Source organism: Rhea americana, unplaced genomic scaffold (genome assembly GCF_003343005.1).
Source record: "Rhea americana isolate MKP2758 unplaced genomic scaffold, rheAme1 scaffold_281, whole genome shotgun sequence".
NCBI classification, from domain to species: domain Eukaryota; kingdom Metazoa; phylum Chordata; class Aves; order Rheiformes; family Rheidae; genus Rhea; species Rhea americana.
In genome coordinates this window covers 881,107-907,540 of record NW_028186403.1, presented here as the reverse complement: position 1 = coordinate 907,540, position 26,434 = coordinate 881,107, and the positions used below count along the sequence as shown (strand labels likewise).

Here is a 26,434-nt window from a genome sequence, read left to right as displayed (position 1 = left end):
AGCTTAACAAAAAACCAGAAAAGCATACAAGATAAGTGCAGGTTCATATTATTCCCCAAACTGACAGAAAGACATCTTCAACAGTGATAGGCTGGGTCACAGGAAGAACTGTGCTTTTTCACTTTAATATGATTTTTTGGAGTTGGATAATATATATGAAACAAGGTCAAAAGCACACCAAGAAAACAATAAGATCAATGTGCACATGGATGGATGGACAGGGACACATATACACCTCAGTTCTTAATACTAGGGAGACTATGAAATAAGTAACATTCCTAAAAGGACACAATTACATGATAAAAGTCCATTATCAGCATCAGAGATTAAAACAGGTAACAAGGAAAAGAAACTTGTATGGAATTGTGAACTAAAATAAAGCAGAACTAAAGTGCTTTCTGATACATACCTCAGCAGCCTTCCCATTGTAAAGTCGGAAATGGTTACAAGCCTTAAGGTTAAGAGCAATGGTGCTGTCAGGAACTTGCTGAAGGTAAACAGCAAGCACTTCCTGTGATACATCATAGTAATCCAGCTTGTAATAGCATAGCGCCACATACACATTCAGGGCCAGGTATTCCCTGCAAGACAGAGGAAAGAGAGTTAAAGGTAGCATTTAAATCCCACCAGATAATTATACCACAAAACTTTACAATCAGTAACAAAACCCTCACATGCCTACGCATCTTTTACAAGCACAAGTACAAAATTAGGAGTTCTAAGAAATGCTTCCTCTGTAACTATAGCTCTAGTTTCTGTTAGATAAATTGCACAGAATCAGTTACAGATGTGCATAAGCATTTGTCAACAGCAGCTACTGCAATTTTAAAGAACTGTCTACAGAACTGTGGGTCTGCAAATCTGGGAATTTCTTCACACTATAGAAATATACAGAAGATGAACTTCTGCCTTACAGAATAGGATTTTCTATGCAGTGTGTGCAAAACTACATTTAACATGCACATAAAATTTCACAAATATTTCTAGTGGCCATTATTAACTCTTATATCAAGTATAATTACTTCAGAAAAATTGCCATTACAAGTTATGAAGCCAGAAGAACTACACAGAGAAATAAGGCAGACATTTATGGTAACAGTAGTAAATAGAAGGATAATTATTATGAAGGTTAGTAACTTAGCATTGAGTGATTGCCTCTACAGGATTTGGAGTTTGAAATCTCTTCCCTGAGCATTAAACAACRTACTAAATGTATTACGAGGGAGTTTCAGCTTTTTCTGAAGCATTCAGGGGGAGAAACTGTCAAAATACAACTTGGTATTAGAGTGGCAGTTTCTATTTTGCCAAAGTATTCTTTGACTCCTCATCACAGGCCAATAAGGAGCTAGAAGCATTACACTAAAAAGTAAAATCGTACAAGGATGTAGAAGTGGAAGGAGAGGGGATGAAATGGACACCATGACATCTTTTATTGCTTATAATGAATATTTCCAGCCACTTACAAGTTAGTTTTCTTCCTTGTTAAATTCCAAACTAAAAAGTTGCAGGATATGATAAAAAAAGAAAATCTCAGGAACTGTTGCATCAAAATAAATAGAAATGGAAAGAATCTCAGACTTAAAGGAACACATACAACTCTACATAAAAACTAAAACTGAACTCTTCTTAGAAGGCTAACAAGTGAAGTGCCTATAATCGCAAGCAAGGCTCTCTGGGCTGGCAACTAGAAGAGGAAAAAAGGACAAAACAGATACACAATTGTGTATCATTTCAGGAGTACGTAACAAAGAAAAAAGGATCTCAGAATGGATTACAAAAAAAGTCACTAAAAGAAAGCAATGAATAGAGACCTTTTTAATATGTACTTTTAATAATGATTTGTAATAAACAAAATTGAGGAGATACGACTTGTCCATAGTTCGTGGTGGGAAAGGGACACAGTAAATGGAAAAAAAGATGAGCTGTATTCCTTCCCTCTCTCCTCCCCCACCTCCCCCCAGAGAAAAAAACAACTAAATGGAATCGAAATACCAGCAATATCAGAGACATTGCAGTAAGATTTAGAGTGAAGATGCCCACCGGTTATCAAGAAGAATGCGTTTATAGATGTCGATAGCTTCTTGGTAGTGAGACCGCATATAGTGGATAGATGCCAAGCTAAGCTGATCTTCTGTAATGTCTTGCAGATTCTGGTGAAAGCTCATCAGTTTCTTCTCATCACTGAACTGAAAAAGAAAGGGTGACACATTCTCAGGAGAGTTCAGTGAGAAAAACATTTTAAGTTAATTAGCTGGGTTAGTTTTGTCCTTGCCGGCAAGCAGCAGGTGACACTGAACATCTGGAAAAATTCTGTTACTTTAAAGTTAATTTGACYAATGGAGAAAACCAAGCATAAAAGAGGCAGACCAGCTGAAACTGGAGAAATCCATACAGAATTTYGTGAGACAAGACTTGAATGTTATTTGAGCCAACAGAAATTTTGCTATTTGTAGACTGAAATCTTATTTCTCAGGGATAGCAGAAAAATTCAAGTCTTGCCAAGACAACAAACATTCTCACCAAATTTCTTCCAGAGCATCAACAAATGCTTTTTCATCAGCCCTTTAAAATTCCAGTTTCTTTAATTACAAGGTTTATTTTTAAAAGCATAGCATTGTGCATAACAAACAAGGACAAAAGCAGGGAACAGAGTGGAACAATAATTTTACATTTGTATTACAATAGTAAAGTTGAGGCTATTCACCTAATCAGTTTACTCAAATCATTTATTCCTGTGCTTCTCTTTGCTGTTTCTACTGACGTGAGCAACAGTAATTATGAATCTCTCACATACAAATTCTCTCTTACACGTTTGTTCTTTATCTAAAATATCTACATCCAAAATTTTTATTCAAGTCCTGTTCCTCCCTCTTTGAGCTAGTCGCACAAAACAGAGCTCAATGCAAGGAGCTTCTTCGTATTTTCATAAAGTCTTTTATTTCCAAAGACCAGTTACATGAACTAGGGACCATTCAACTTCTCTATATCATAAATCTCTAAGTGACAATGCCACTACAAAAACATTCTAACAGTGTTCTCTTAAGCTTACAGTCATTTAAGTAAACAGAAAATGCCATCAAAGCGAACATTCGGGTTTAATACTTTCTTTTACTCAACACACTGTCTCTGCAGGAGCACAGTACTTGTTAGGTATACTTCAGGATGGTATAAAATCAAATTAAAGGGAATACAGCTACGTACGATAGTGAAATGGTCTTTTAATTGCTGTTGAAATTAAAGTAAATCTCATGCTACAAACAATATTTTGTCTTGGATACTGAATAACGTAGGAGGGTCAGTAATAGCTTATTGACCGTTTTGCTGAAATTGCTAAGTAGAAAGCAGCTTTGAGCAAGGAAAACTTTGTATACTTAGAAGAAAAGCTTGAAGAAGAAAATGTCTACATTTCTGATTCTATTCAGCTGCAGATGCCTTGCAATCAAAAATACCACTAAGCTTCTGTATGTGACTTATGTAAAATGTGTTGGTAGGACTTGCTTTAGATGATATATACTGAAGGCATCTATTCTGAGACCCTGTTTTCACACTTTCTCCTTCATATTTGAATATAGTAAGACGGTTGTGGAAAACGTTTGTTCTGCCACCACAGGCATTTTAATTGTTCTGCCAGGTTGCCAGTATAAATTACATATTACTAAATTGAAAAGAAAATAAAACAAAGAATGGGCAATGAAGAAACATCGTACCTTATGTGCCAGGTGAAAGAGTAAACGGTTCTGGAGACGACTCTTAGGTGCTGAAAGGAAAATTCAGTAGTATGGATACAAAGAACAATTCAGTTTTAACTCCCTTTCCCAACAGACTTGCTTACACACATGTTTTGTCATTAACTAGCCCAAGTACACTTCTTCACTGCAACAGCCTGTGCAGATCACGCCCTCGGGCAGGTTCTGCCAATTTATGGTGCTCGAAAAGCCTTCCTGCTTCCCATCTTCATTCGCTGTCATTTCTTTTGAAACCTCTGCAGAAAATAGTTTGTCATTGTCCTTTCCTTCTATGAGCTTTACAAGTTTGATGAACTGTACTATTATTTCTGTGCARGGCCTTCTGTATAATTCCACGATTTTGCACAAGTGACATACAGCAGAGCATCTCTTAAAAATAAAAAACAGCAACAGAAAAACCAAATTAATGTTCTTTCTATGATATGTAATAYTTGAGGTAGATTATGTGATTCATAATTCTAGGAATCTTGTCAACTTTCAGTGTCCTGYGAAACCCATTGCTGCTACTGTTTTGTTCCTCATGCACACACTATAACGTATTTAATTCTAGTATTTCTTCTGTCCTTAGAAACAAAAGATGCATGGAAGAATCCTGTACTCAGATCAGATAAGGTTCAAACTAAGAAACGGGAGGGAGGTTTAAGGGACATATCTTCTCTCTAGAGCCACTAAAATTCACCAAATTTCTTTCTCTAGCAAGATTAGGAATTCCATTTAATACACTCCCTATGACACAGATTGTTAACTGTGAGGCTTTAAAGTCACTAGAGAGCCCTGTGCTTCACTGAGAGTGACATCCCTGTCCAACAGAGCTATTAATTTCTTCTGTGAGCAATTTTCCGAAAAGCCTTCCCTTGTTTCCTGTATTTTCTTTAGCCTACTCAGATAATGAGCACTCTCATTCTTGCTCAGACCAACAGCTGGCAACCTATGTACCACAGAGAAGATTTATATGGAATCTTCACAAAAAGCAGAATTAGTTACTGTGTTTGTGAGGCCACAAAAGYGCACAGTTAGCAAAGCAATGGCCTGTAACACAAGGCTGTGATTCTTCTGACATCCTAAATCATGAAAGGAGGCTGAAGCCACAAAACCTCTTCCCCCCAACCCCAATGGAATTTTCTAGTAATAATTTACATTTTTGCAAATGCAATTTAGACTTCTTCCAGAGTTCTTACTTCCAGAGTTCTTACTTACTTCCAGAGTTCTTCCAGACTTCTTACTCTCTTGCCATCTAATGAGGGAACTTTGGAACTCAGTGAACAATGTCAAAAAGCAATCAAGCAGTCAAGTTAGCAGCATAAAGCTATCTATCTGCTTCTGCTAGGCACAGCAGTTATTTTTTTCCTCTCTCCTTTCTTAAGCTCTGCTATTTAAACACGTGCCTCCTCACCAACTACTTTAGAAAATGGGGTGCCTCCTCACCAACTACTTTAGAAAATGGGAACAGTGAATCATATCTTTAAAGAACTGCTTGAAACAGGGGAGTCCCAAAAGGAAAAGGCAGTAGGAGAGAGTTCTCATAAAACCAAAATACCCTGCAAAATATTACTAGCTGAAGATCAAGTTGTTAAAAAGCCAAACAGTCTCCAACACAGAATATGTTGTGGGCTTCTCAATAGCCTAATTATTAAAGAATTGAATGCTTTCTATCTAGAATCTCTATTCTATAAGAACCACTAGTATTATAATAAACAAGGTAATATAGTCTATAAATGATTTCATCTATTGAGTTTAAAAGTTACAGAGTACACTAATTTAAACGCAAGTTCTTAAAAATGTTGTCAGCAATGACACCAAGGTAACTCCACATGTGCCTCAGCATTAACTGATAGGTTTTAGTATCAAATTTTTGAAGGGTTGCACGTGGACCCCACATGTGTCTTTGTGCAAAACAAGCTGACCACAGCCACCCTAACCATCCTTCACAGTTCAAAACAATTGGTCATCCAAGACTCTAAAAATACGAGCAGGATAGATTGTGGGATTTACACTAAAAATAACATATGTATAACCACAGTACAGTGAGCAAATACACCAGTGTAGGTTTTAGCATGACTGTAAGTGATTTGCAAGGAATACTCCCTCAAGAATCTAAAATGACAATTTTTTGTTTTACTGGTCAATGAACAACTATAGCACTGCCCTCTCAAACCTGGCATCTGATCCAACATCTAAATTATTAGTCTACTTCTTGGCAAAAGCCAGATTTAGTCCATGTTACCCTATACTTAAAGCAGGCAAAACATGGAATTTGAGTTCTGATGGAATAAGTGTTGGATATATGAAGAAGTAAAAARCCTCCTGCTTCACAACAGATTACATCATTTAATCCATGTTGTTACTCTTTAAAATGAGACACTTTTACCTAATGCCAGCCAGGGAAGTAGATGGCAATAACCAAAAAATGTAGTCCTGTTGATATAACAAAGCAGAAGCACGGAAACATTCAGTATCATCAGTTTCTTCTCTCCCAGTGCCAAATACATTTTTTGGAGGAAGACAAAGAAACATAGGAACCAAATCTGATTAATTTCTGTGACAAATCTGGTTATGAATATTGGATAAAGCTGCTGTCAGTCACTGGAAAAGGAAGTTATGCAGTTCCCTCCTCATCAGAGAATGACGTTTTTGAAGGACACTAGGATTGTTCTTTTATGACTCTGCTACTAACAAATTTCATTATCACTGATCTAACTACTGATGCCACAAGGAATCACAATCTTCTCTTATTCTCACTTTTCAGGAAGACGACTGTACTTTTTTTTTTTTTCCTTAAGATCAGCGTTAAGCAATCTAGGGTTTGTGATAAACATARTGAGAGTGCAGCATTGCAGTAAGTTGGGCCCTGCTCCAGTGATTAGTACTGGCCTTGTGCTGAACAAATCTGAAGTAGCTGGAGAGGATATGTATACCTCTGGCTAGRAAACACTCTAATATACCTATGCTACAATTGTTGTCATGACCAGTGTCGATATTCCAGACACTAAAGTGATTACAGTTGGCACTGATCTTAAAAAGCATTTTCCCATGTATTTTATGTGCTGATTCTAAATGGATAGCTACTCAAAGAAGTATTTGTTAAAATAAAATAAAGAGCTACAATAAAAGAATGAAGACAGTTATTTTCACTAGCTTTTAAACAAAAAGTTTAAGTTAGTTGACAAAGTGGCAGCTCATACTCTTAGTGGGCTCCACATTGCTGCCACAGGCAGTTAGAAGATGATGAAACARGGTCACAGACATTCTGGCGTTTTTGCCCTCTATCATAAAGGTACAAGGCAATGCAGGTCCTGTGTCCAGCACTAACAAATCCCGTCTAGCAAACACAAGGCATATGCACACCCTACAGCAGCGTTTCACACGCTAGCTAGGAGTTGGTGGGAGCAACATGGTCCTAAGGCAGCTCCTGGCTGAAAAACTTACGAAAAAAACCCATGGTCCAACAATGAGGTTCACACTTGCAGACTGTTCAGAATTTTCTCATGTGAAGTTTACTGAGGAAATTAACTGAAATTTTCCCTCCCTCAAAATACTCTTGTTCTCTCTCAAAATTAAAAGTCAGTTCAACTATTTTCAGTTACTTGGAACATATACACATTTCATTTCAGTCATGCCTAAGCAGAGTAATGTGAATATGACTGAAAYAAAAACTGTCAATTATTCCTGTTTTGTAGCTTCCACATTCCTCAAAAAGCAAAACAAAAAATAAGGTCAGTAGCTTTTGAAGTTTAAATACATATAAATTGGTATTTTCACTTGTGCACTTTTAAAGTTCCATATATCAAACACTACTATTTCAGAAACAACTAAAATGCAGGAGAATGAACTACTGTTCTCAATAATTACAATACAAGTAGGAAGCAGATAATTTTGCATATAGGTGAACAGGCACTTTAAAGGACAAAAAAAAAAAAAAAAAAAAAAAAAAAAAAAAAAAAAAACACACAGCAACTCTTCCATGCCCTTTCATAACTGCACATTTTCGCTGCTGACAATTATCTAACACCTGGCAAACATTAGTGCAGGCATAAGCAAAACTAGTTTGCAAAATGCCATTGTTCTTACTAATTCATCTCCGTTCTGCTTTTGTGCAATAACGCTCCTTCCAGTGTAGTGTTAAATGAGAAATATCTCTCTTCAGTTAAACCWCATTCTGAGCTGACACACAGTGCTGTGAAAAAGTAATTATAAAAAAAACTTTTTTGACTGGTTCAGCAACACAGTCTTGTCAGTGCATGAATCTTAATTGTAAAATTCAATGTTTATCCTGAAAAAATGTTTTTCAAAACAGATTTAACTGCAGTCCCACTTACGTGCAAATCACATTTGCTGGCATATACTTTGTGGTTTAAAAGACACTGTTAGTTCTTGTTTCCTTCTTAATGCAGTGCTAGTCAATGGCTTCTGACAGCACTAGGTTTTATATACTAGGATTAGTTGCCAGGATYTCCATGCAGATGTGCCAGATGAGTTTCTGGTCCTTGCCCTTTGTTTCTTGAAGACATAGGAACTATGAATGCAACACAAGACTATTTGTTAATTTTTWAATTTTATATTTCTTAATATTTTTTAAAGATTTAATTTATTCTTTCTTAAGCCRTGATTAAGATTCTCAGTCTCATTTTCCCAAGGCTAGATGGGCTAGCACATATTACAGAAACTGTATGTTCAGTCCATGTATTACAGCACATATGCAAAAAGAATAAACAAAGCATCACTTGACAGCTTTGCTGTGGGATGACCATAAAACAACAGTGGCTGACTTGAAAGTAACTCTACCTTCATCTTAGATCCAGGAACGTTAGTAACTACAATAGAAGGTGACAGCAGGGAAAAAGGAGAAGTCAGAAATGTCTGAMAGGAATTTGGAAGAAAACCTAGAGGAAATAAAGAACAAGTGTAATGAACAACCTTCAAAGAAAGACTTGACTTTACTACCTTTCAGCTCCTCTTCCTAGGTTATATCTGCAATAATTCTGGTTTGTATAACCTTTGGTATACAGATTTATTCTTTCCTGAGAGGATGTACTGTTAAGTTTCAATTAAGTAATGACAAATTAGGAGAACATTTCACATCTATTATAAAATAAAGATAAAACCTCACTCCAGAAGAGAATGCAAAATACAGATCTTGCATGAAATATAGTAATTATCTCATGGCCTTTAACTCTTCTTATTTTTTAAATATCCTGCATATTCTTCCTCAAWCAGTAAAAAATTAATTGTTCTTAAGCACTAGCAATAGAATATGGCAAGAAAGAACTTTTATTTGATTTCTGGATTTTTYTTTTGGAAAAGCTGTTCCAGAAAGTTAGCTGACATTTTTGTTCCCTTTCATTCAGAGACTCCAGCACACTCTAACTTTAGAATTCTAGGTGAAAACAAATTACWTCTCCCTCATTTGTGTTAGCACTATGCTACTTTCAAGGTCTTAATCTGATAGCTACAACAATACTCAATAAATAGCAAAGAGTATGTAAGAGCTCAGGCAAAATAACCCTAAAATAGCAATTGTAAGCAGCCCAACACTAGCAATATCTGTCATTTTTTTCAGCAGWTTTCAAGGTATAAATGGTACTCTTTTGGAGACTTCACCTATTGGGTTTACTATTCAAAGAAATATGTTATTTCATCAATGTTTTTGCAATGCCATGAAAGAGATTATAAGATGCCATGGCCCTAGCTGTTAAGAATAGTCACCAACGATGCATGCTAAGATGTTAAAAAAATCTATAAGAGGATAGCTCTTGACTGAAAATAAAATGGTTCGACCTCAATTCAGACAAGATGGAGGTGATGTGAGGGGAAAGGGGAATATGTAATACTTTCCGTTCTTCACTGAAGGCTCCAAARTTTTGCAAAGCTTCAGTTGTGCCTGCCTTGTCGCCATTAAGTAGCCAGGAATCATCAGTATTTACAGTACTCACAAGAGCATTGTAGAAAGGCTTAGCACCTTACTATAAAAACTGGCATGCTGTCCTACTTAAACACTTAAGTAAAATCAGGACACCACCAGTGTCAGCACTCAGCTACTCTCTGTTCCTTTCCCTGGCTAYGCTCCCTATGTCCTGTACTCTTTTTCTAATATTCCTTCTCTTTTCTCTGGTGCCCAAGTACCACTAATCTCACTCCTACCCTGCCATTTACCATGCTACTACGAGCTGATCTGAGGGGGCAGGGAAAATTAACCTTCTCTCACTTTCAGTTCACGGCTAATAAAGATGCATGCCCAACTGTGCACTGTCATCTCTAGAACAGATTACTGTAATTCATGCTATCTAAAGCTGATGCCAATAAGCAGGCTGCAATTGCTACAGGATGTACTGGCTTGCTTCCTCCATGGCTTAGGTCAACAGTGACACCTCAGGTTCTATTGTCAATTTTAGATTTCAGTTCAAGTCCTAGATAGTAATCTCCAAGCTCAAACTTTTGGTGCTCTAAAGATTAAATTACCATCTGTGAATATTAGAARTTTACACACTTCTTGAACAAAATGGATGACAAAGCTCCACATTTGAGAGTTGGAAATAAAACATTTTCAGTTGGGGGAATCAAGCTCAGAATGAACTTTCAGAGGATTTTAAAGAGATTCCAGGCTCTAATTATGTCTAAAAGATACTACAGAACCACCCTCTTCAAAGAAGTTCCTCTACAGTAGCAGAAGAGTACACAATTCTYTACTCCCTACCCTATGTTCAGCCCAAGACAACTACAAAACTAAAGAAACAGAAACAAAAGACAAAACTCATAGTTTGAGTTTTATCCTAAAAAAGCAAGAGTCAGAAGTTGACTGAGAACTTCATTATTATTAATTTTACTTAGAAAGCACTGAGATACTATAGTGATGGGAAACAGTATAAATTACTAAGATAAACAGGAAGTGATGGGTAACAAAATCAAACAACAGAAACACTTTTAGGCAATAAAACTGCCAGGGAATCTATTTTCCATTTCTCTTCTTTTAAAYGATCCCATGCATGTGGAACTATAATAATGATGTGACTGCAGTGAACTCTATGCCTTGAAACTCAGATGCCTAATAACCAACTTATAAGGCAACAAGACCACCTACTAAGTCACCTAAAGTATGTAAATGGAGTTTTTGTCCACATCAGAGAGTGCTAAACTCCCTCGTATGCTTATTTTCTGATAATTTCACATCCTAATTACCATCATCTGCACTGGCTCAGAGACACAGAATCAGTCAAAAGAGCAATGAGGTTTTGCTGCTGGTCAGCATATGCTGGGTTTTATATTTAGAAATTAAGAGGAATTATTTTCCAGATGCCTCTTTCAGTTCCAACTGCTCCACCTGCCAAGATTTTTTTAGAAGGCAAAAAMCATGATAGCTCTCCTGTTAAATGAAAAAAGCCTTTGTTCAAAAGTATACTTCATTCTTCTCCAAAACATCAAATCCCTTCTCTGGAAATCACTTTTAGTGTTCAAAACAACAAATTATCCTTTACATCAATCCAAGACATGCATCTCACCTTTCAAGGCTGCTTGTTCAGCCTGTGTATACATCCCCAGGAAAAAGTAGGTACAGGCAAGATTCACCCAAACATCAGGACTGCAAGCTGGTTTCTTAGTCAAAGCCTCATATTCCTGCAACAGATGAGAGTTTTGATTTTTTTTAAAATCTCTAATACATACATTAAGTACCACTCTTTCTTTCATTATTTTGCAATATTATTAAATTATTCAGATCATCCAACTTATTCTCAAGATAATCTTTGTAGTTCTTACAACTAAATTATTAAGTTTTGGCATAAAATATACTCCATTGGCTCTTTTCTGACCACAGCAATAGAACAGACAACAAAGACAAGCAGCACTGTGAATCTTTACCATAGCAGCACAAATGCTGCCTAATATTGTAATAGTTTTAAAAATAGCAAAGGAACCAACGTTTCCTCAGTCTTTTCTGACCCTTTCTTAWTTACTGCTCCAGTCAAAGCCTGGGAGCCATAAACACTAGGGAAATCCCTTTGTGAATACTTAGTGGAGCAACTCTTAAACTGTAAAAAAATCTGTAGGTAGCTGTTTAGTATAGATTAAAATACAAGCCTAGAAATAGGCACTARCCTAGAAATACAAGCACTATTAAACAGTGCTTAACATCATCACTTCCCATTTTAAGATTTATAGCAAACAGCCATCGAATTCTGAAATTTCTTACACATCGACATTCATTACATATCCTTTAACACTGTCATGTACACTGCTTCCCTTCCTGTTACTTGTGAAAAAGTAAAAGCCTGAGCAGATCAATCTTTCAATCTTTTTTTAATGAAAAAAACCCTTTGCAGATACTGACCAGTGATACTCCTGAAAATAAATATCTTTGCATAATAACAAGGTACTAAAAASAGAGGCAGGGAGCTCCCTCAATGCCATTTTTCCCCTCTGTCAAGCGTCTGTTAAATTATGAAGAAGGACCAGCTCCGTGAAAGTGCCTCCTGCTGGTGTTCCCGCTACTCATCCAGACATGCCCAACAAGCAGCGTAAGGCAAATAGGCTGGGTAATGCCAGGCTGTCACCTCCCTCACACATCCCATTGCCAACTCCACACTCTTCTCTGAAACATATGAGTTGGGATTTCTGTTTCGCTGGTGAGAGTTTACCATATTGGCGGAATTCTTCTTCCCTTTGGGGGAAAGGCAGAGATATATAGTGCTAGATAAGCTAAGGCCATGCCCAAACAGCAGTGAATCCCCAGAATAGACATGCTGATGACAACAAAGTTTATAGTTTGCAACCATAAAAGTTTTTTTCTGTTGCCAAGTGAAAGTAAACAGCACTCCCAAACAAAGAAGCTATCRGTAAGRTGTGTCCTTGAAAGCTGGCCCAGTGTCACTAGTACGTCAGAGGCTASCTGTCCTTCAAGAAGACTTTAAAAAARAAAAAWCAAAACCCTCAAAGAAAACTTGTACAAATAGACCAACTCTTCCGATGGAGGCCAGTTCAGTCGTGACACAGGTCTGTCACAGAGCTCTGAGGGACAGGCCATCGTTATTTATCAGGACCATATGGAATATTTCAAAATGCATTCAGATTAAATGCACCCAGAGGTCTCTTCAGGCTATGGCTTCAGGCAGATTAATTAGAAAAGACAAAGTGCGTAAACACAAGTCACATTCTGGCTTGGCTGTTCAAAGCAAGTAATAAATAGASACTGCTGTAGCAGTACCAATGTGAATCTGTGGAAACACAGTAAATAAAAAAGATGATCATTTGTYCTCCCTACCTTGTAGTTCTGGGCCACGAGCCCAGACTCTGCTGTTGCCCATTTACTCATTGAAGGGCATTCAACATTACCATCCCTCAAATAATACTCCACAGGAGAGGTTTGCTCCCTCCTCTCCAAAAACCTCCCATGGCCTTCCCAGCAGTTAACCTGCAGCACACTTTTGCCAACCAGGAGCTCAGCAGCTTCTTGTTGTTTCACCTTTCTCTGCTTTTCACCCTAATACAATACACAGGCACATACATCTTTCTGTAGATCCATGCTGCTGGGATGACTGCTTAACAGTACAGATACCTACTGACAATAACGAGGGCACTGAGCAGAACCATGCTGGACTCAGTACTTGTCTGGATTCTCCAAGCACATAAATATAGGCCCTGAAGAGCCAAGAAACCGGCCAACCTGTGGAGCTGTATCACAAGTGCTTAAAGGAGGTAAAGAGATGTTTATTGTACCCTATCTTTTACATTCTTCAGCTAGATCCATTATTTACTTTCTGCTTCAGCATCAGGAAGTTAAGCGTTCCTGATTTCTCATATTTCTACTAAAAGCTCTGGAGCAAGGCCAGATATTCCTCATGGATGAGCTGTTACCTCAGTATACCCGTGTTCCTTTCACGCTTCACTATTTGACCAAAGTAATCTGGAGCCAAATTGGAGTAGGCAGCAGGTGTTGCCCAGTTAAGAAGTGGAATGGTTCCCAAATCCTTGCTAGGAGGGAAACAGCAGATCACAAAGACTGTCTGAAGCTCTGGCTGTGGTTTGTGAGAATTCGAAAGAAACAGAAACAATGCATTAAAGGCTCTGACCAAGAGATCATGCTCTGTCCTCATACGTGCAGCTGGTTGGCCAACATGGTTTGCCTGTGCAGGAGGACTTCTAAGCATTACCATATCTGGAAGCAGTGTCATGCCAGCATCCCATCTACCTAAGCCAAATCTGTGTCTGTGGAGTGTCAGTGTGAAACATGTTCCTAGTAATGTGCCTGTCCTTGCCAATTAAATTGTCAGTATCTCAAATATGTCTTATAACCCTCACATTCTTAGGTCCTAGCTGCCTCATCTTATAAGATAAGGCAGCCCAGAAGGACTTACGTTCTGATTCCGGTCCTTTGGTAATGTTACGATTTCTTTCTGGAAAGGTTTAAGATCAGTGCTGTGAACCAATTATGGTAGGAAGAGTCTTTTTTTTTTTTTTTTTTTTTTTTTTTTTTCATTAGGGATAACAGAGGTGGCAGGCTCCAGAAGACTGATTTGATCTTGCTATCTTAAGAAGAAACTGGCCACCCTCTTGTTAGAAAAAATCTGTTTAATCTGTTTATGAATGTCAGAAGTTAGGCAGTCTCTGGGGAAGGACAGTGACCATGACTGCTGCAAGGATCTGGTACACCACCACTTGTAAATTGGTGCACAGCGCCAGTGGTGATCCCACTGGGTCACTGTCAGTGGTATATCCTTTGAGAATGGCATCTGCTTACTAAGAAGGGAGAAGTGTGATCCTAGTCAAGCTAATGGTCTCTGCCTAGAGATCATCTGTTAGTGTGCCTATGACAAGAGAAGACCCACATGTGGATGTGCCAGATATTTTGCTATCATTCTCTCTGGACATATTCCTGGAGATGGGGCTCTGTCTCTTTCATTTTTTTTCCACTTTTCACAGTAGGTGATGACATCTATTTTACCCCAACTCCTAAGCCTACCCAAAAGCTGCCATGCAACCAGTGTGCCTACCTCACCACGACAGTACCATTATAGATGAAAAGATTATTGAGCAGCAGAATTTCTGTGGAATCCCACCAGCTGTGAGAGATGAGGCAAGGTGTTAAAGAATATTGGACTAAGGCTGTCTAGAATTGGTCATTCAGCACTTAGTATAACTTGCTTAGCATTAGTAGTTAAGACTGCTGAAGCCTTGGGCCACAAGCTGTGAACTTTTCACCAGTTAAGGAAAAGAAGGCCCCAAATGAAACAGGACCAAATGAAGGGACCAAATGAAACAGGAGAASACCCCAGATCTAAATTTCACAATTGGTCCAAACCATCACGTGAAGGACAGGGAAACTTAGAGTGTAAGTGCCCAGGAATTTCTTTTTCAGGGTCCCTCTTTGGAGGCACCGAGTTCAAGCTTTAGTTTCTGCACATGTGCTCTTAAATCTTATTTTACTCTAATTTTGGTTTGAACGTCTGTTTCTGTGGAAACCTAGGTTCGGACCTTGTTATGGAGGCCAGCAAGCCTAATTTTTTCATAACAGTTTGGTGACCACCATTGGGACCTCTCGTCTCCAAATGATCATCTGGCGCCATCAGGTGAGTTCACCTGGGATCTTGGGCAATGAGAGGCACCAAAATGGTGAGTCTTAAATTACCGACCAAATTCTAAATTTTGGATCGATAATGTGATCATGAGGGGGGGGGAAAAAGAGAGAGAGAGAGAAAGGAAAAATAAAGGGAGCTCTRGAGAGGGTTAGAGTCCCTCTCGGAAAAAGGGAGCTCCAGAGGGGGTTAGAGTCCCTCTCAGTAGGGAGTATAAGGGTGAGCTTGAGTCTCTCCCCTGCTGCAGCTTTTCAAAAGGTGCGCAGCCTAATCGGCGTAAGGTGYACTAGCAATGGAAAACACACCTGGCGTAAAGAAGGGGATGCCCTTAGTCGAGGTACTGGAAAATTGGAAGAAGATTGTCAGCTTGTCAAAAGAGCGCACAGTTACATTATGCCAAGAAGACTGGCCGTTCGCAACAAAAGAGGGTAATCCAGCGCAGCGGTGGCCACCGCAATGGACTTTTGATCAGGAAAAATTAACTTTTCTGTGATATCATCTAGAAGATAGATTTCCAGCTCAAATGGATTACTGGTATGTTTGGGATAATTGAGCTTGGGTGCGAGAGCATTCGAGCCAAGGTGGAAGGAGGAAAGGAACCCTGCCAAAAGTAACACTTGCGTGGGCAGAAACCTATACTCCAGATAGCACTCAAAAAATTTCTGCTCCATTTTATATGCCTGACAATCTACCTGTTGTTCCTTCTCCTCCTCCTCCATCTTCTTTACTGGCTGCCGGACTCTATCCTATGATCTCTAACGTGCTAACTAATCCTGTGCTGCATGTGTTTACTAACCAGCCCTGGTGACCTAGCTTTGTGGGGAAGTAAAATGCTGAGGTTAATGTAAGATGCTGAGCCGTGCGCCCAGCTGTTTTCTAACATATGCACAGCATACAATCTGAGCAGGGGAGATACCCAAATTCTTTTGAAGGAATTATTCCAACCAGATGAGCAAGATAAAATGGTTAATAAGGATGCAGAATTAGCTCAGCAGGCTGGAGGGAATAGAAACCCCTGGCCAGGAAATGATCCAAACTGGGATTATAATAATGCAGGAGATAGAGCCACGTGCCAAACAGGACTCTGCAATTTAATAGAAGAAATTAGGGCATGTGGTGAGTTAGCAGTAAATTGGATTAAAGCGCAAGAATGTAGACAGCGACTAGATGAACACCCTAGTGACTTCTAGGAACGACTTCAACAAGTTCTGCTAAAATATGGGGGAATGACCACACAAAACTTCAATGATTCACTTGCAATTAGTGTTTTTGTAGATCAGGCGGCCCCTGATATATGAAAGTATTTTAAAGAGCATTCGTCAGCTTGGGAAGGGGAGACTTTACAATAGATTTTAAGTGTAGCTGTATTTGTTTATGAGGGGTGAGAAGAAAAACAGAAGACTGAGCAAGTAAAAGCAAGCAAGCAAGCAAAAGAACAAGAAGCAAGTTAACTGGCAGAAGCTCTAGCAAGAAATTTGCAAGTAAAAGAAAGGGGTCGAGGAAGGGGAAGACCGAGCCCAGGGTCCCAGCCAAGGCCTGGAAAACAGGGAAGGAATTTAGAATGGAGCAAAGGGAGAGAGTGTTTTTATTGTGGGAATTTAGGACATTTACAACAGGAATGCCCTTTTCAGCTGTGAGGCCTAACTAGGGAAGGAAATTATCAATGCAAAGAGTTAGTGCAAGAAAGAAATCATTCACAATGACTAGAGGAAGGAGGTTCTGACAACTCTTGGGGGTTGGAGGAGTTAGGGATTTTTAGTATGTGTATTCAGTTAGATCAAAAGGGACACATAATAGGAAAAGTAGAAGGACAAGAAGTCGAATTTTTAGTGGATACAGGAGCTACATTACCTCTTTTAAATTTTACCCCAAGAGGATCCAAAACCAAAGATAAGGTATTAATAGAAGGAATCACTGCAGGAGGGGAGAAAAATTTAAGTAGACCCCTATTAGTAACAATAGGAAACAAAAGCGCATGGGGAAGATTTCTATTAGCCCAAGAACCTCCAGTATATTTGCTGGGAAGGGATCTTTTGCAAGGACTAGATGTAGAATTGTGCTTATCATCCAAGGGAATGGATTTAGTAATTATGGGAATGAGTGTAATAACTGACAATCCGAACTCCAAAAATCTGAACTTGAATATACCCAATATGTTAAAGTCAGTACCAACAGCACTATGGAGTAAAACCAGTATTGATGCTGGATTATTAGTATCAGCCCAACCTGTAGTCACAGAAACAAAGGAAGGAGTCCCACCATCTATAAAGCAATATCCTATTCCATAAGAAGCTGAAAAGAGTATACAGAAGCAAGTAGACTGATATTTAGCTCAGGAGGGTTTTAAAGTATGTATACTCCCATACAATACTCCCACACTTCCTGTAAAAAAAGAATACATTAGATGAAGATCAGGATCCAGAATACTGCTTTATACAAGATTTGCAGGCTATCAATCAACATGTGGTGACTCCTCACCCAGTSGTACCTGATCCATCCACTATACTTTTGCAAATASTGTATTGGGCAAAATATTTTACTGTATTTGATTTAACAGCTGCTTTCTTTAGTATCCCACTGTGCTGAAAGTAGCCAACCCTTATTTGCCTTTAYGTGGAAAGTTAACATGGACATGCCTCCCACAAGGGTTCAAAGGGTCTCCCACCATTTTTTCATGAATATTGAGGAATGATTTAAAGGACGTCAAATGACCAGGGGCATCAGCTCTACTGCAATATGTGGATGACTTGTTCATAGCAAGTAAGGATGAAAATACCCGTATAACAGAGACTGTACATCTATGTATTGCTTTAGCAGAAAAGGGTCACTGTGCATCTCCTTCTAAACTGCAGCTGTGTCAACAAGAGGTAAAATACTTAGGGTTCATTCTAAGAGAAGGGCAATGACTAGTAGACCCAGAAAGGGTAGATGCTATAATAAAACTAAAACTCCCCCAACCAATAACAAAGAAACCGTTACAAGGATTCCTTGGAGCTGTGGGATTTTGCAGGCTATGGATTCTGGGGTTGGGAGAACTAACAAAAYCCCTGATAGAGGCAACTAAGAATGAAGAGACAGAACCAATTACACGGGGCCTTGAAAGAGAACAAGCTTTCAGAACCACAAAAGGAGCTTTGATGTCTGCACCTGCTCTCGGGCTCCCAAATTATACAAAGCTCTTCAATTTGTATGTACCTGAACATAAAGGGATTGACAGTGGAGTAGTAACACAGAAATTAGGACTTCATCAGCGACTGGTAGCATATTATTCTGTCCAACCAGACTCAGTTGCAGCAGGGGCACCAGCTTGTATTGAATCTGTGGCAGAAGCAGCAGTCAGAGTAGAAGAAAGCTGCACCCTCATCGTGGGACACTATGATTGTTTATATCCCACATGAAGTGGAGATACTGCTAAAACAATATGCAGCCCAAGCGCTATCTCCATAATGAGCACACTGATACGAACTAACCCTCCTTATGGCAGATAATACAGTTCTGAAAAGATGCAATACCTTAAATCCAGCCACTGTAATACTGCTACTGGATGACGAAGAACACCATCAACGTGAACAGGTGATGTGCACCTCCAGTAAACCAAGGACTGATTTAACTGATGTTCCTTTGCAAAATCCAAATCTAGTTCTATTTGTAGACAGCTCATCCTACTACCTGCATGGACGACGATGAACTGGGTATGCTGTAGTCAGTCAGGAACAAGTAATAGAGGCAGAACCACTCCTGCACGAATAAGTGCACAAGGAGCAGAGCGGATGCTTTTAGGAAAATGAAAGCGAGTTAATATCTACACCAACTCTTGATATGCCTTTGGGATATATCAGGCAACTGGGATGTTATGGAAAGAACGAAGGTTTTTCACATCTTCAGGAAGGAAAGTAGCAAATGAAGAAGAAATACGCAATTTACTGGAATCAATCCAACTGCCTAAAGAAATTGCTGTAATGCACTCCCAGCCCACACTACAAACACCACAGAACTTAGTAAAGGAAATACCTGAGCTGATGCTGTGGCAAAAGCTGCAGCCCGGCAACCTATAAAAGAATGCAGGGTTGCAATTCCTATGGGGAACCAGAGTGAATGGCCGAATTTAACAAACACCAAAACCATGTATGAAGAAGACTGCTCTATAGCAGAAAAGAAACAATGGAAAAAGTGGGAAGCAAAACAAGATCATGATGGAGTATGGACAATTAGAGGAAAACCAATTCTACCAAAAAAATATGTATTTACTGTGGCTAGATGGTTCCACAGTAAAGCCCATGGAGGAGTAGAAGCCGTGGCTAGCCAAGCGAAAAAAAGTATGAGTGGCTCCAGGGATTTATATTGCTGCAAAAAGAATAACTAACAGTTGCCCCACTTGCCAAAAGCTCTCTGAAAAAAAAAGACAAAATTCGGAACTAGGAGGCAGGCCATGGGCCTACTTTCCTTTTCAAAGACTACGAATAGATTATGCGAACATGCCATCTGCCCATGGGTACAAACACTTGTTCGTAGTAGTAGATCAGTTATCAGGCTGCGTAGAAGTTTTCCCAACAAGAAAGACTGGTGCAGGAGGGGTAGTAAAAGCCTTACTAAAGGAAATCATACCCAGGTACAGAGTTCCAGAAACTATTGATTCAGACAGGGGCACTCATTTTACAGCAAATATAAGTAATCAATTATATGAATCACTAGGAATAAAAAGAAACCTACATACCCCTTGTCACCCATAGTCTTCAGAAAAGGAAGAATGAGTAGAATGTTAAAAGAAAAAATAACAAGGTTATACACACACATCAGTCTCAAATGGCCGGAGGCTTTGAACTTAGCTCTATGGGATGTTCAAAATGTTCCATGACAACCCATAGGAATAACACCAGCGGAAATTCTCTTTGGGAGACATTCAACGGTACCAGGAACTTATATTCCCGCTAAGACCAGCTTACTGGATGGAGATGAATGGATGACACAATATGTATTAGCTTTACAGGAACAATTTAAGGCTTCACAGAATCAGGCTCAGTGGTTTCAGCCAGTACCATCAGACCTTCAAGTACGTGAATGTACTTTGCCGAAGTACTTCAAGTACTTCGCCTGGAGACGAAGTATTAGTGAAAGTATTCTCACGAAAAACTAAATTGGAACAAAAATGAGAAGGACTCTACATTGTATTGTTAAGTTCTTATTATGCTGTTAAAATTATAGAAAAAGAGAATTGGATTCACCACTCACAAATGAAACAAGTGGCGGACCAAGGAGTACAGTGGGTGTCACTACAGAGCAATGAAGACAGCTAAGCATACTCCAGGGATGTACCTAATCTTGTTTCTATCCACAGGTTCCAGAAGTAATCTCTGGCTTGCTTATGGCAACTAAGAGTCGGAAAGCGAAATTCAGTGTGAATGCTATCATCCTGTTCACTTAGTAACTGAGTCTTGTGGCCCACCTTCCTGGGAAGCTATCAACAGCAGTGGTGCAAAACAAAATTAGTACATGATGGATTTTTCCTTCCTTTTAACAAGGTAGCCTGTTAAAAATTTCCCCACTGAAACAAGTCTTTATTTTCTTTTACAGCACCCCAAGGATGGCAGATGAAAGTGCTGTGTTCATGTTGCTATTCCAAATCCTGACCATATTACTCCTCCTAGCCCATGGCCAGAGAACCCTAGAGTGGCCATGGTCCCAAGCCCATGTTAAGAATATTGGAAGTATGAGACTGAATTCTAATAAAAGGTTAAACCTCTCAACTGTGCACAGAACTGCAGTATACTTAGAGAATGAATGGAGCTGGGATAGTACTAACCGACTCCCCCAACTCCAGGACAAGAAATAAAGATAGGATGACAGATGGTGAATGGGTCCTCCCATGAAAAGGCAACTCAGATGTCTGTGACTGACATCAATTCAAAAGAAAAGGAAGGGAAAATCTGTGTCACTGAAAGACTACACTGCTGGTACAATTTTACCTTAATACAACCTGTTTTTGTAGTTTGCCTCTGGTCCTGTCACAGTGTGGGGCTATCTTTCGAATTTAAAATATGCACTACTGAGCTTAGTAAAACAACATCCTCCCTGACTAGCTGGGACCCCATCATGAATACCTCTTCTATTATAAGGGATATGAAAAACTTAACCCCACAAATTTCTAAAATTGGACTGTATGTGATCAAAAATACAGGACAACATGAGTATTATTTAATCCATCATGATCTCTTAAACAAGTAGAATTATTATCACAAATTATTATCTCTGCAATCAAACCAATCTGTTCACCATTTCCAAGTGCGTCCTATGTGGGGCAGACAGGATGGTTGTCTAGGTGAACCCTCACCTCTCCAAAACAAACAAGGAAAGATGTGACTGGTACAGAAACAGGACTGGGAGTCCTAAATAGCATAGATGCTCAAGTGCTCATAAATAAGTTAAGCACAACAACAAATGACTTGTACAAATTAAAACATCCACTGAAGTCTTCTCTTTTGGCCTTGGGAACTAACCAATGGCTTTCATCTGAAATATTGCCTCAATGGGAAAAAATTAATGAAAAAGACCACCAACTGATTGTGGATGCACTTGGTGCAGCTCTAATTAATGTTTCATTAGCTCTTAAGTTGTATCCAACCTCAACTATGGATGCAATCAATGATAGCAGCAATTATAGGAGAAGGTGAAGAGGGCACCTTACCCACTAAAATTCAAAAGGTAATTTGGGATAATGTAACTAAATATGAAAAGAAATTCCAATCTTGGTGGTATTTAGTCAATTTTACTTATAACCCCATCAACAATAAGGCTCCAGCTTTTGTCTTAACAATATGCAATGCCTTGGTTTACATTATATACCCAATCATTGCACTGGGAATAAATCACAACGGAACAATACTCTGTCCATTAGAACACAGAGTGTGGGCCCAGCGAAACAGAAACAGATGGCAAACTGGCATGTGTTGTACAGAAACAACAAGGATTCATTTGTGAAACTAAAACCATCAAAGCCCAAKACATTTGTCTTGATACTGAACAAAACATTTGTCATTTTGAAATACATCCTGATGAAACTCCTGAAAGTATACTTGTATATATTGGAAAAGGATGTGTTTGTATGAGAACCCTCTGTGATCTTATACTTGTAAGTGATGTTACTGTAGATACAAGTAATCACTCAAATATTTGTGTTTGCAACTTTAYGAAGATTATTGGATGTGACTTAACTATTCAGCTCCTGTTACATCTTAGCAGTTACTCCAGTCTAACTATACATTAAGTCAGGAGTTGTTGCCTGTCCCAACCAGAATGAATCTAACACTGGTGAAAAAACTACTACAACGTGATGACCTGTATCAGCTGCTAGAACACATCTGGATTAATTAAAAAAAAAAAAAAAAACTAATTATGGTTCACCACAATGCAGAAGAAATACATCATGTCCTAGAAAGGCTAAAGAGAGATGGAGAGTATCACTGGTGGGAAACTCTCTTGGGGTGGTCACCAACTGCAACAGGAACTTGTAATTGCATGTTGCACCCAGTAGTAGTCATATTAAGTTTAACCATGGTAGGTCTATTACTTACAGTAATACTATACATAAAATTATGGAAAGTATTAATTTGCCTCGAAAAACTTCGGGAACTCTGTTTAAAATGTTAGCAGGAATGCATAAAAAAGGGGGGGGGGGGAAGGACTGTTAGAAGAATATTGGACTGAGGCTGTCTAGAATTGGTCAATTAGCACTTAGCATAACTCGCTTAGAGTTAGTAGCTAAGATTGCTGAAGCCTTGGGCCACAAGCTGTGAACTTTTCACCAGTTAAGGGAAAGAAGGCCTCAAATCTGGTTCAAGCTAGAAAGATAAGGAAGCCTAATTGTCTAATAAGAGAAGCTGCAGCTGTGGAGATAAGAGAGAAATTCTTTACAGCCTGCTTAGACACAATGAAGGGACCAAATGAAACAGGAGAAGACCCCAGATCTAAATTTCACAAYTGGTCCAAACCATCACGTGAAGGACAGGGAAACTTAGAGTGTAAGTGCCCAGGAATTTCTTTTTCAGGGTCCCTCTTTGGAGGCACCGAGTTCAAGCTTTAGTTTCTGCACATGTGCTCTTAAATCTTATTTTACTCTAATTTTGGTTTGAACGTCTGTTTCTGTGGAAACCTAGATTCGGACCCTGTTATGGAGGCCAGCAAGCCTAATTTTTTATAATACAAGGACTGGGAATGTATACTAGACTAAACACTTTCACTTGCTGGCACTCAAGATCGTGAATAACTCTAGACTGTGTGTAGTGTTACTCTAGAGAATTTTACCCATAGCTTTTGATCTACAGAGCTCTCAGCACACCCCAAAGAGTGTTAGAAAGTCTAGAGAGCATAAATAATCAAGGAGTTTATCCTTGACAGTGCCAACAAGGCCTCTATAACACAGCAGTGAGGATAGAACATTAYACTTCAACCTTGAAGTTGATAACTGAATACATAAATATATAACTGAAAGGGAATTAAATCAGTCTCCAGAGTCCATGCACTATCCCTTGATTATTAGGAAGTAGGGAAGTACAAGCGCACCATGTTGTGTCCCAAAAGGAACTAGGTCAAGATGCACAAACTCATTTCTCGTGTCACCAAACTAACAGAGGTATCAACTTATTACTATGCCAAAATTAATATGAAATCTGAAAATAGAGGCCCTGTGATCTTGCACTAAAAAAMAATCCCCAAACCTCACCAAATCCCYGAAATACAACCCCCTTTTAATATTCCTATTAGYGCAGAAAGACTTTGTGTATCATAGTTTACAAATCTGAATCAAGAGCACCACCTAGTGGTGAAGCAAACACCACAGAAAAATCTGATCTTTGCAAAAATAACGTGATTATTCTTTCACTGAATATGGAAATCTACTGCCAACAAATGTTTCCTCTTCAATTTTTCTATAGCAAAAGTAAAGTGGAATATCTTTGTGAACCTACTTGTAAGGTTTAGAAAAATAAATTCAACTTCAGCCTCATATTTGAACCTTGTGTACGTGACCACGCATCACTATAGTTAAACACCTAATTTTATCTAAAAGGAAAAATTTCATCATTGTGCCACAATCTACTCCTCAATAGTTTATTTTCTTTTTCATTAATACTTCAAATTATCACCCATTTTAAACATTTCTCCCAGTGAAGGCAAGATAAAAGGCTATGAAATGCCCAGAGCATACCTATATTTCACAATGGATTGTGATGAAGACCTCCCCCAGCTAAAAAAGACTGAAATCAGTAAGCCTAACTGGTACAATGCAGTATTATGTGGACCCAACAATTTAGATCTGCAGAAATACACCAATGAGACAAATACTATTCAAATAGACCATTTTGTTTCCAGATCTTCTCTAGCTTATGCGCAGCCTCTGTGGCATCTCCAAACCACACTCCACAATGCTTCCTGTTCTGGTATGCAAAACTGATTCTAGCCTAGATTCTTTGCACTCAGCATATGCCTAGCCCCAGAGGTATATAGCAAGCTAGGCAACACAAATCTGTTCGACTTCTACAGAGAAATATGCAACCAAAAAGAAAAGATGATCCCAGTGACTCTGGCAACAAATTCATTGATAGCAAATCGATTGGCAACAAATTCAGTTTCAGTGAAGACATAAATGAACATAAAAAGAATAGCATAGGGACTCATGCACAAAAGAGATACAGTAGCACCTGATGGTGCAAATATTGATAATTTACACATATTTGAGTAATCAACATTTATTTTAGTGACTTAAAACTTTCAAATAATAAMAATGTTTTATTTTATCTAACATAAGAAAATACATAGAAAAACAATAAAGTACATGAAAGGGCCAGAAATATCAACCTGGGAAGTAAGAATGGAAAACACAGAACATGCATATTACACATTAGGTACCTGATGAAGCTGAAGACATAGCTAAATCTAAAAAACCAAAACTGTGGAAGGTTACCTACAAAAAGGGAATGGAAACTTTAGGTCATGTACTATGACATTAGAAAGTGCAAATTAGGCTACTGAGTAAATACTAAATCAGATAGTAGACAAGGTTAAAAAAAGTCTGTTTTCATCATCGAATACTTCTTTCGCAATCCAAGTGTGGGCTTTCCACATCACTGGCCTTATTACTGTACGTTTGTTTATATTCGAATGGCCTGTCAGAATTCTTCCTTGTTACAGGGTATTTCCCACCCGCTGTCATGGCTCTAGGACAGCCTCCCGCTTCCCTGCGCCAGGGAGCAGAATCGCCTCGCCTCGCCTCACCTCCAGCGCTCTCTTGTAGTCCCCCAGGTGAAAGGCGGAGTATCCGATCCACAGGTCGGCATCCTCCTGCTGCTCACCCACTTGCCGCTTGAACTGCGCGGGGAGGAGAGCGCGTCAGAACCCCGCCCGCTGGCGAGCGCCTTGTAACCGCCACACAGGCTCACCCACAGCAAGCCCGTTAGTCAAAGGTGACGCTAGGCCAACTTATTTCAGGATAACCTGACAAGCGGCGTGGGGCTGSCCCCCCGAGGGAAGCGGCACGCTGCTCTCCCTCCCACGGGCGGGCGAGACCGTCCCGCGCGAGCGGCGCCGCGGCTAAAGCGGGCGCAACGGGCCTAACTGCTCGGAGGGCGGAGGCGGGAAACACCGCGCTGGGGAGGGGTCCGGGGGAGCCCCAGCCCCGGTACTGCGCTTCCCCCCTCCCGCCGCCGCTCCGTGCGGGGAGGGGGACAAGCCCTCYCCCTTCGCCCCGCCGCGGCCGTTACCTCCAGCAAGGTGATGGCGCCGGTGAAATCCCGCACGGCCAGGAGCTCCTCCAGCTGCGGCACCTTCTTCCCTTTCTTCCTCCGCCGGTCTCCCGGCGGCGGGGCGCCCCCCACGGCCGGCTTGGCCCGGGAGAGCATCTGGGCAGGGAGCGGAGCGGGGCGGAGAGTCAGAGCGGGGCCTCGCCGAGGCGCCCCTGCCCTGAGTTGGGGGTCGCGCCGCGCCCGCCCCGCGCCCCCTTCTCTTTCCTCTTTCCTCTTTCCTCTTCCCTTCCCGCTTCCCTTCTCCCTTCCCCGCTGCCTCTCACCATCCTGCCGCCGGGCCCAGGCTCCGCGCTCCGCCGACCACTCCGTTGCCGTGGTAACGGCGGACGGCGGA

The 26,434-nt window shown here is 39.8% G+C and overlaps 1 protein-coding gene and 1 pseudogene across 1 annotated transcript in view; one reads left to right on the top strand and one right to left on the bottom strand.

Annotated features, from left to right (window-relative positions):
* IFT56 (intraflagellar transport 56) overlaps positions 1-26,434 on the bottom strand; it is a 61,477-nt gene extending 35,043 nt beyond the window's left edge. Inside the window, exons 1-7 of the mRNA XM_085308797.1 lie at positions 26,364-26,434; positions 26,059-26,196; positions 25,574-25,666; positions 11,240-11,354; positions 3,708-3,757; positions 2,041-2,186; positions 410-581 (exon numbers count right to left, since the gene is read on the bottom strand). Of these exons, the coding sequence (XP_085164923.1) occupies positions 410-581; positions 2,041-2,186; positions 3,708-3,757; positions 11,240-11,354; positions 25,574-25,666; positions 26,059-26,196; positions 26,364-26,366 (717 nt within the window). The 5' untranslated portion in view covers positions 26,367-26,434. The remainder of the gene's footprint in view (positions 1-409; positions 582-2,040; positions 2,187-3,707; positions 3,758-11,239; positions 11,355-25,573; positions 25,667-26,058; positions 26,197-26,363) is intronic.
* On the top strand, positions 21,398-22,951 carry LOC146593728 (uncharacterized; annotated as a pseudogene).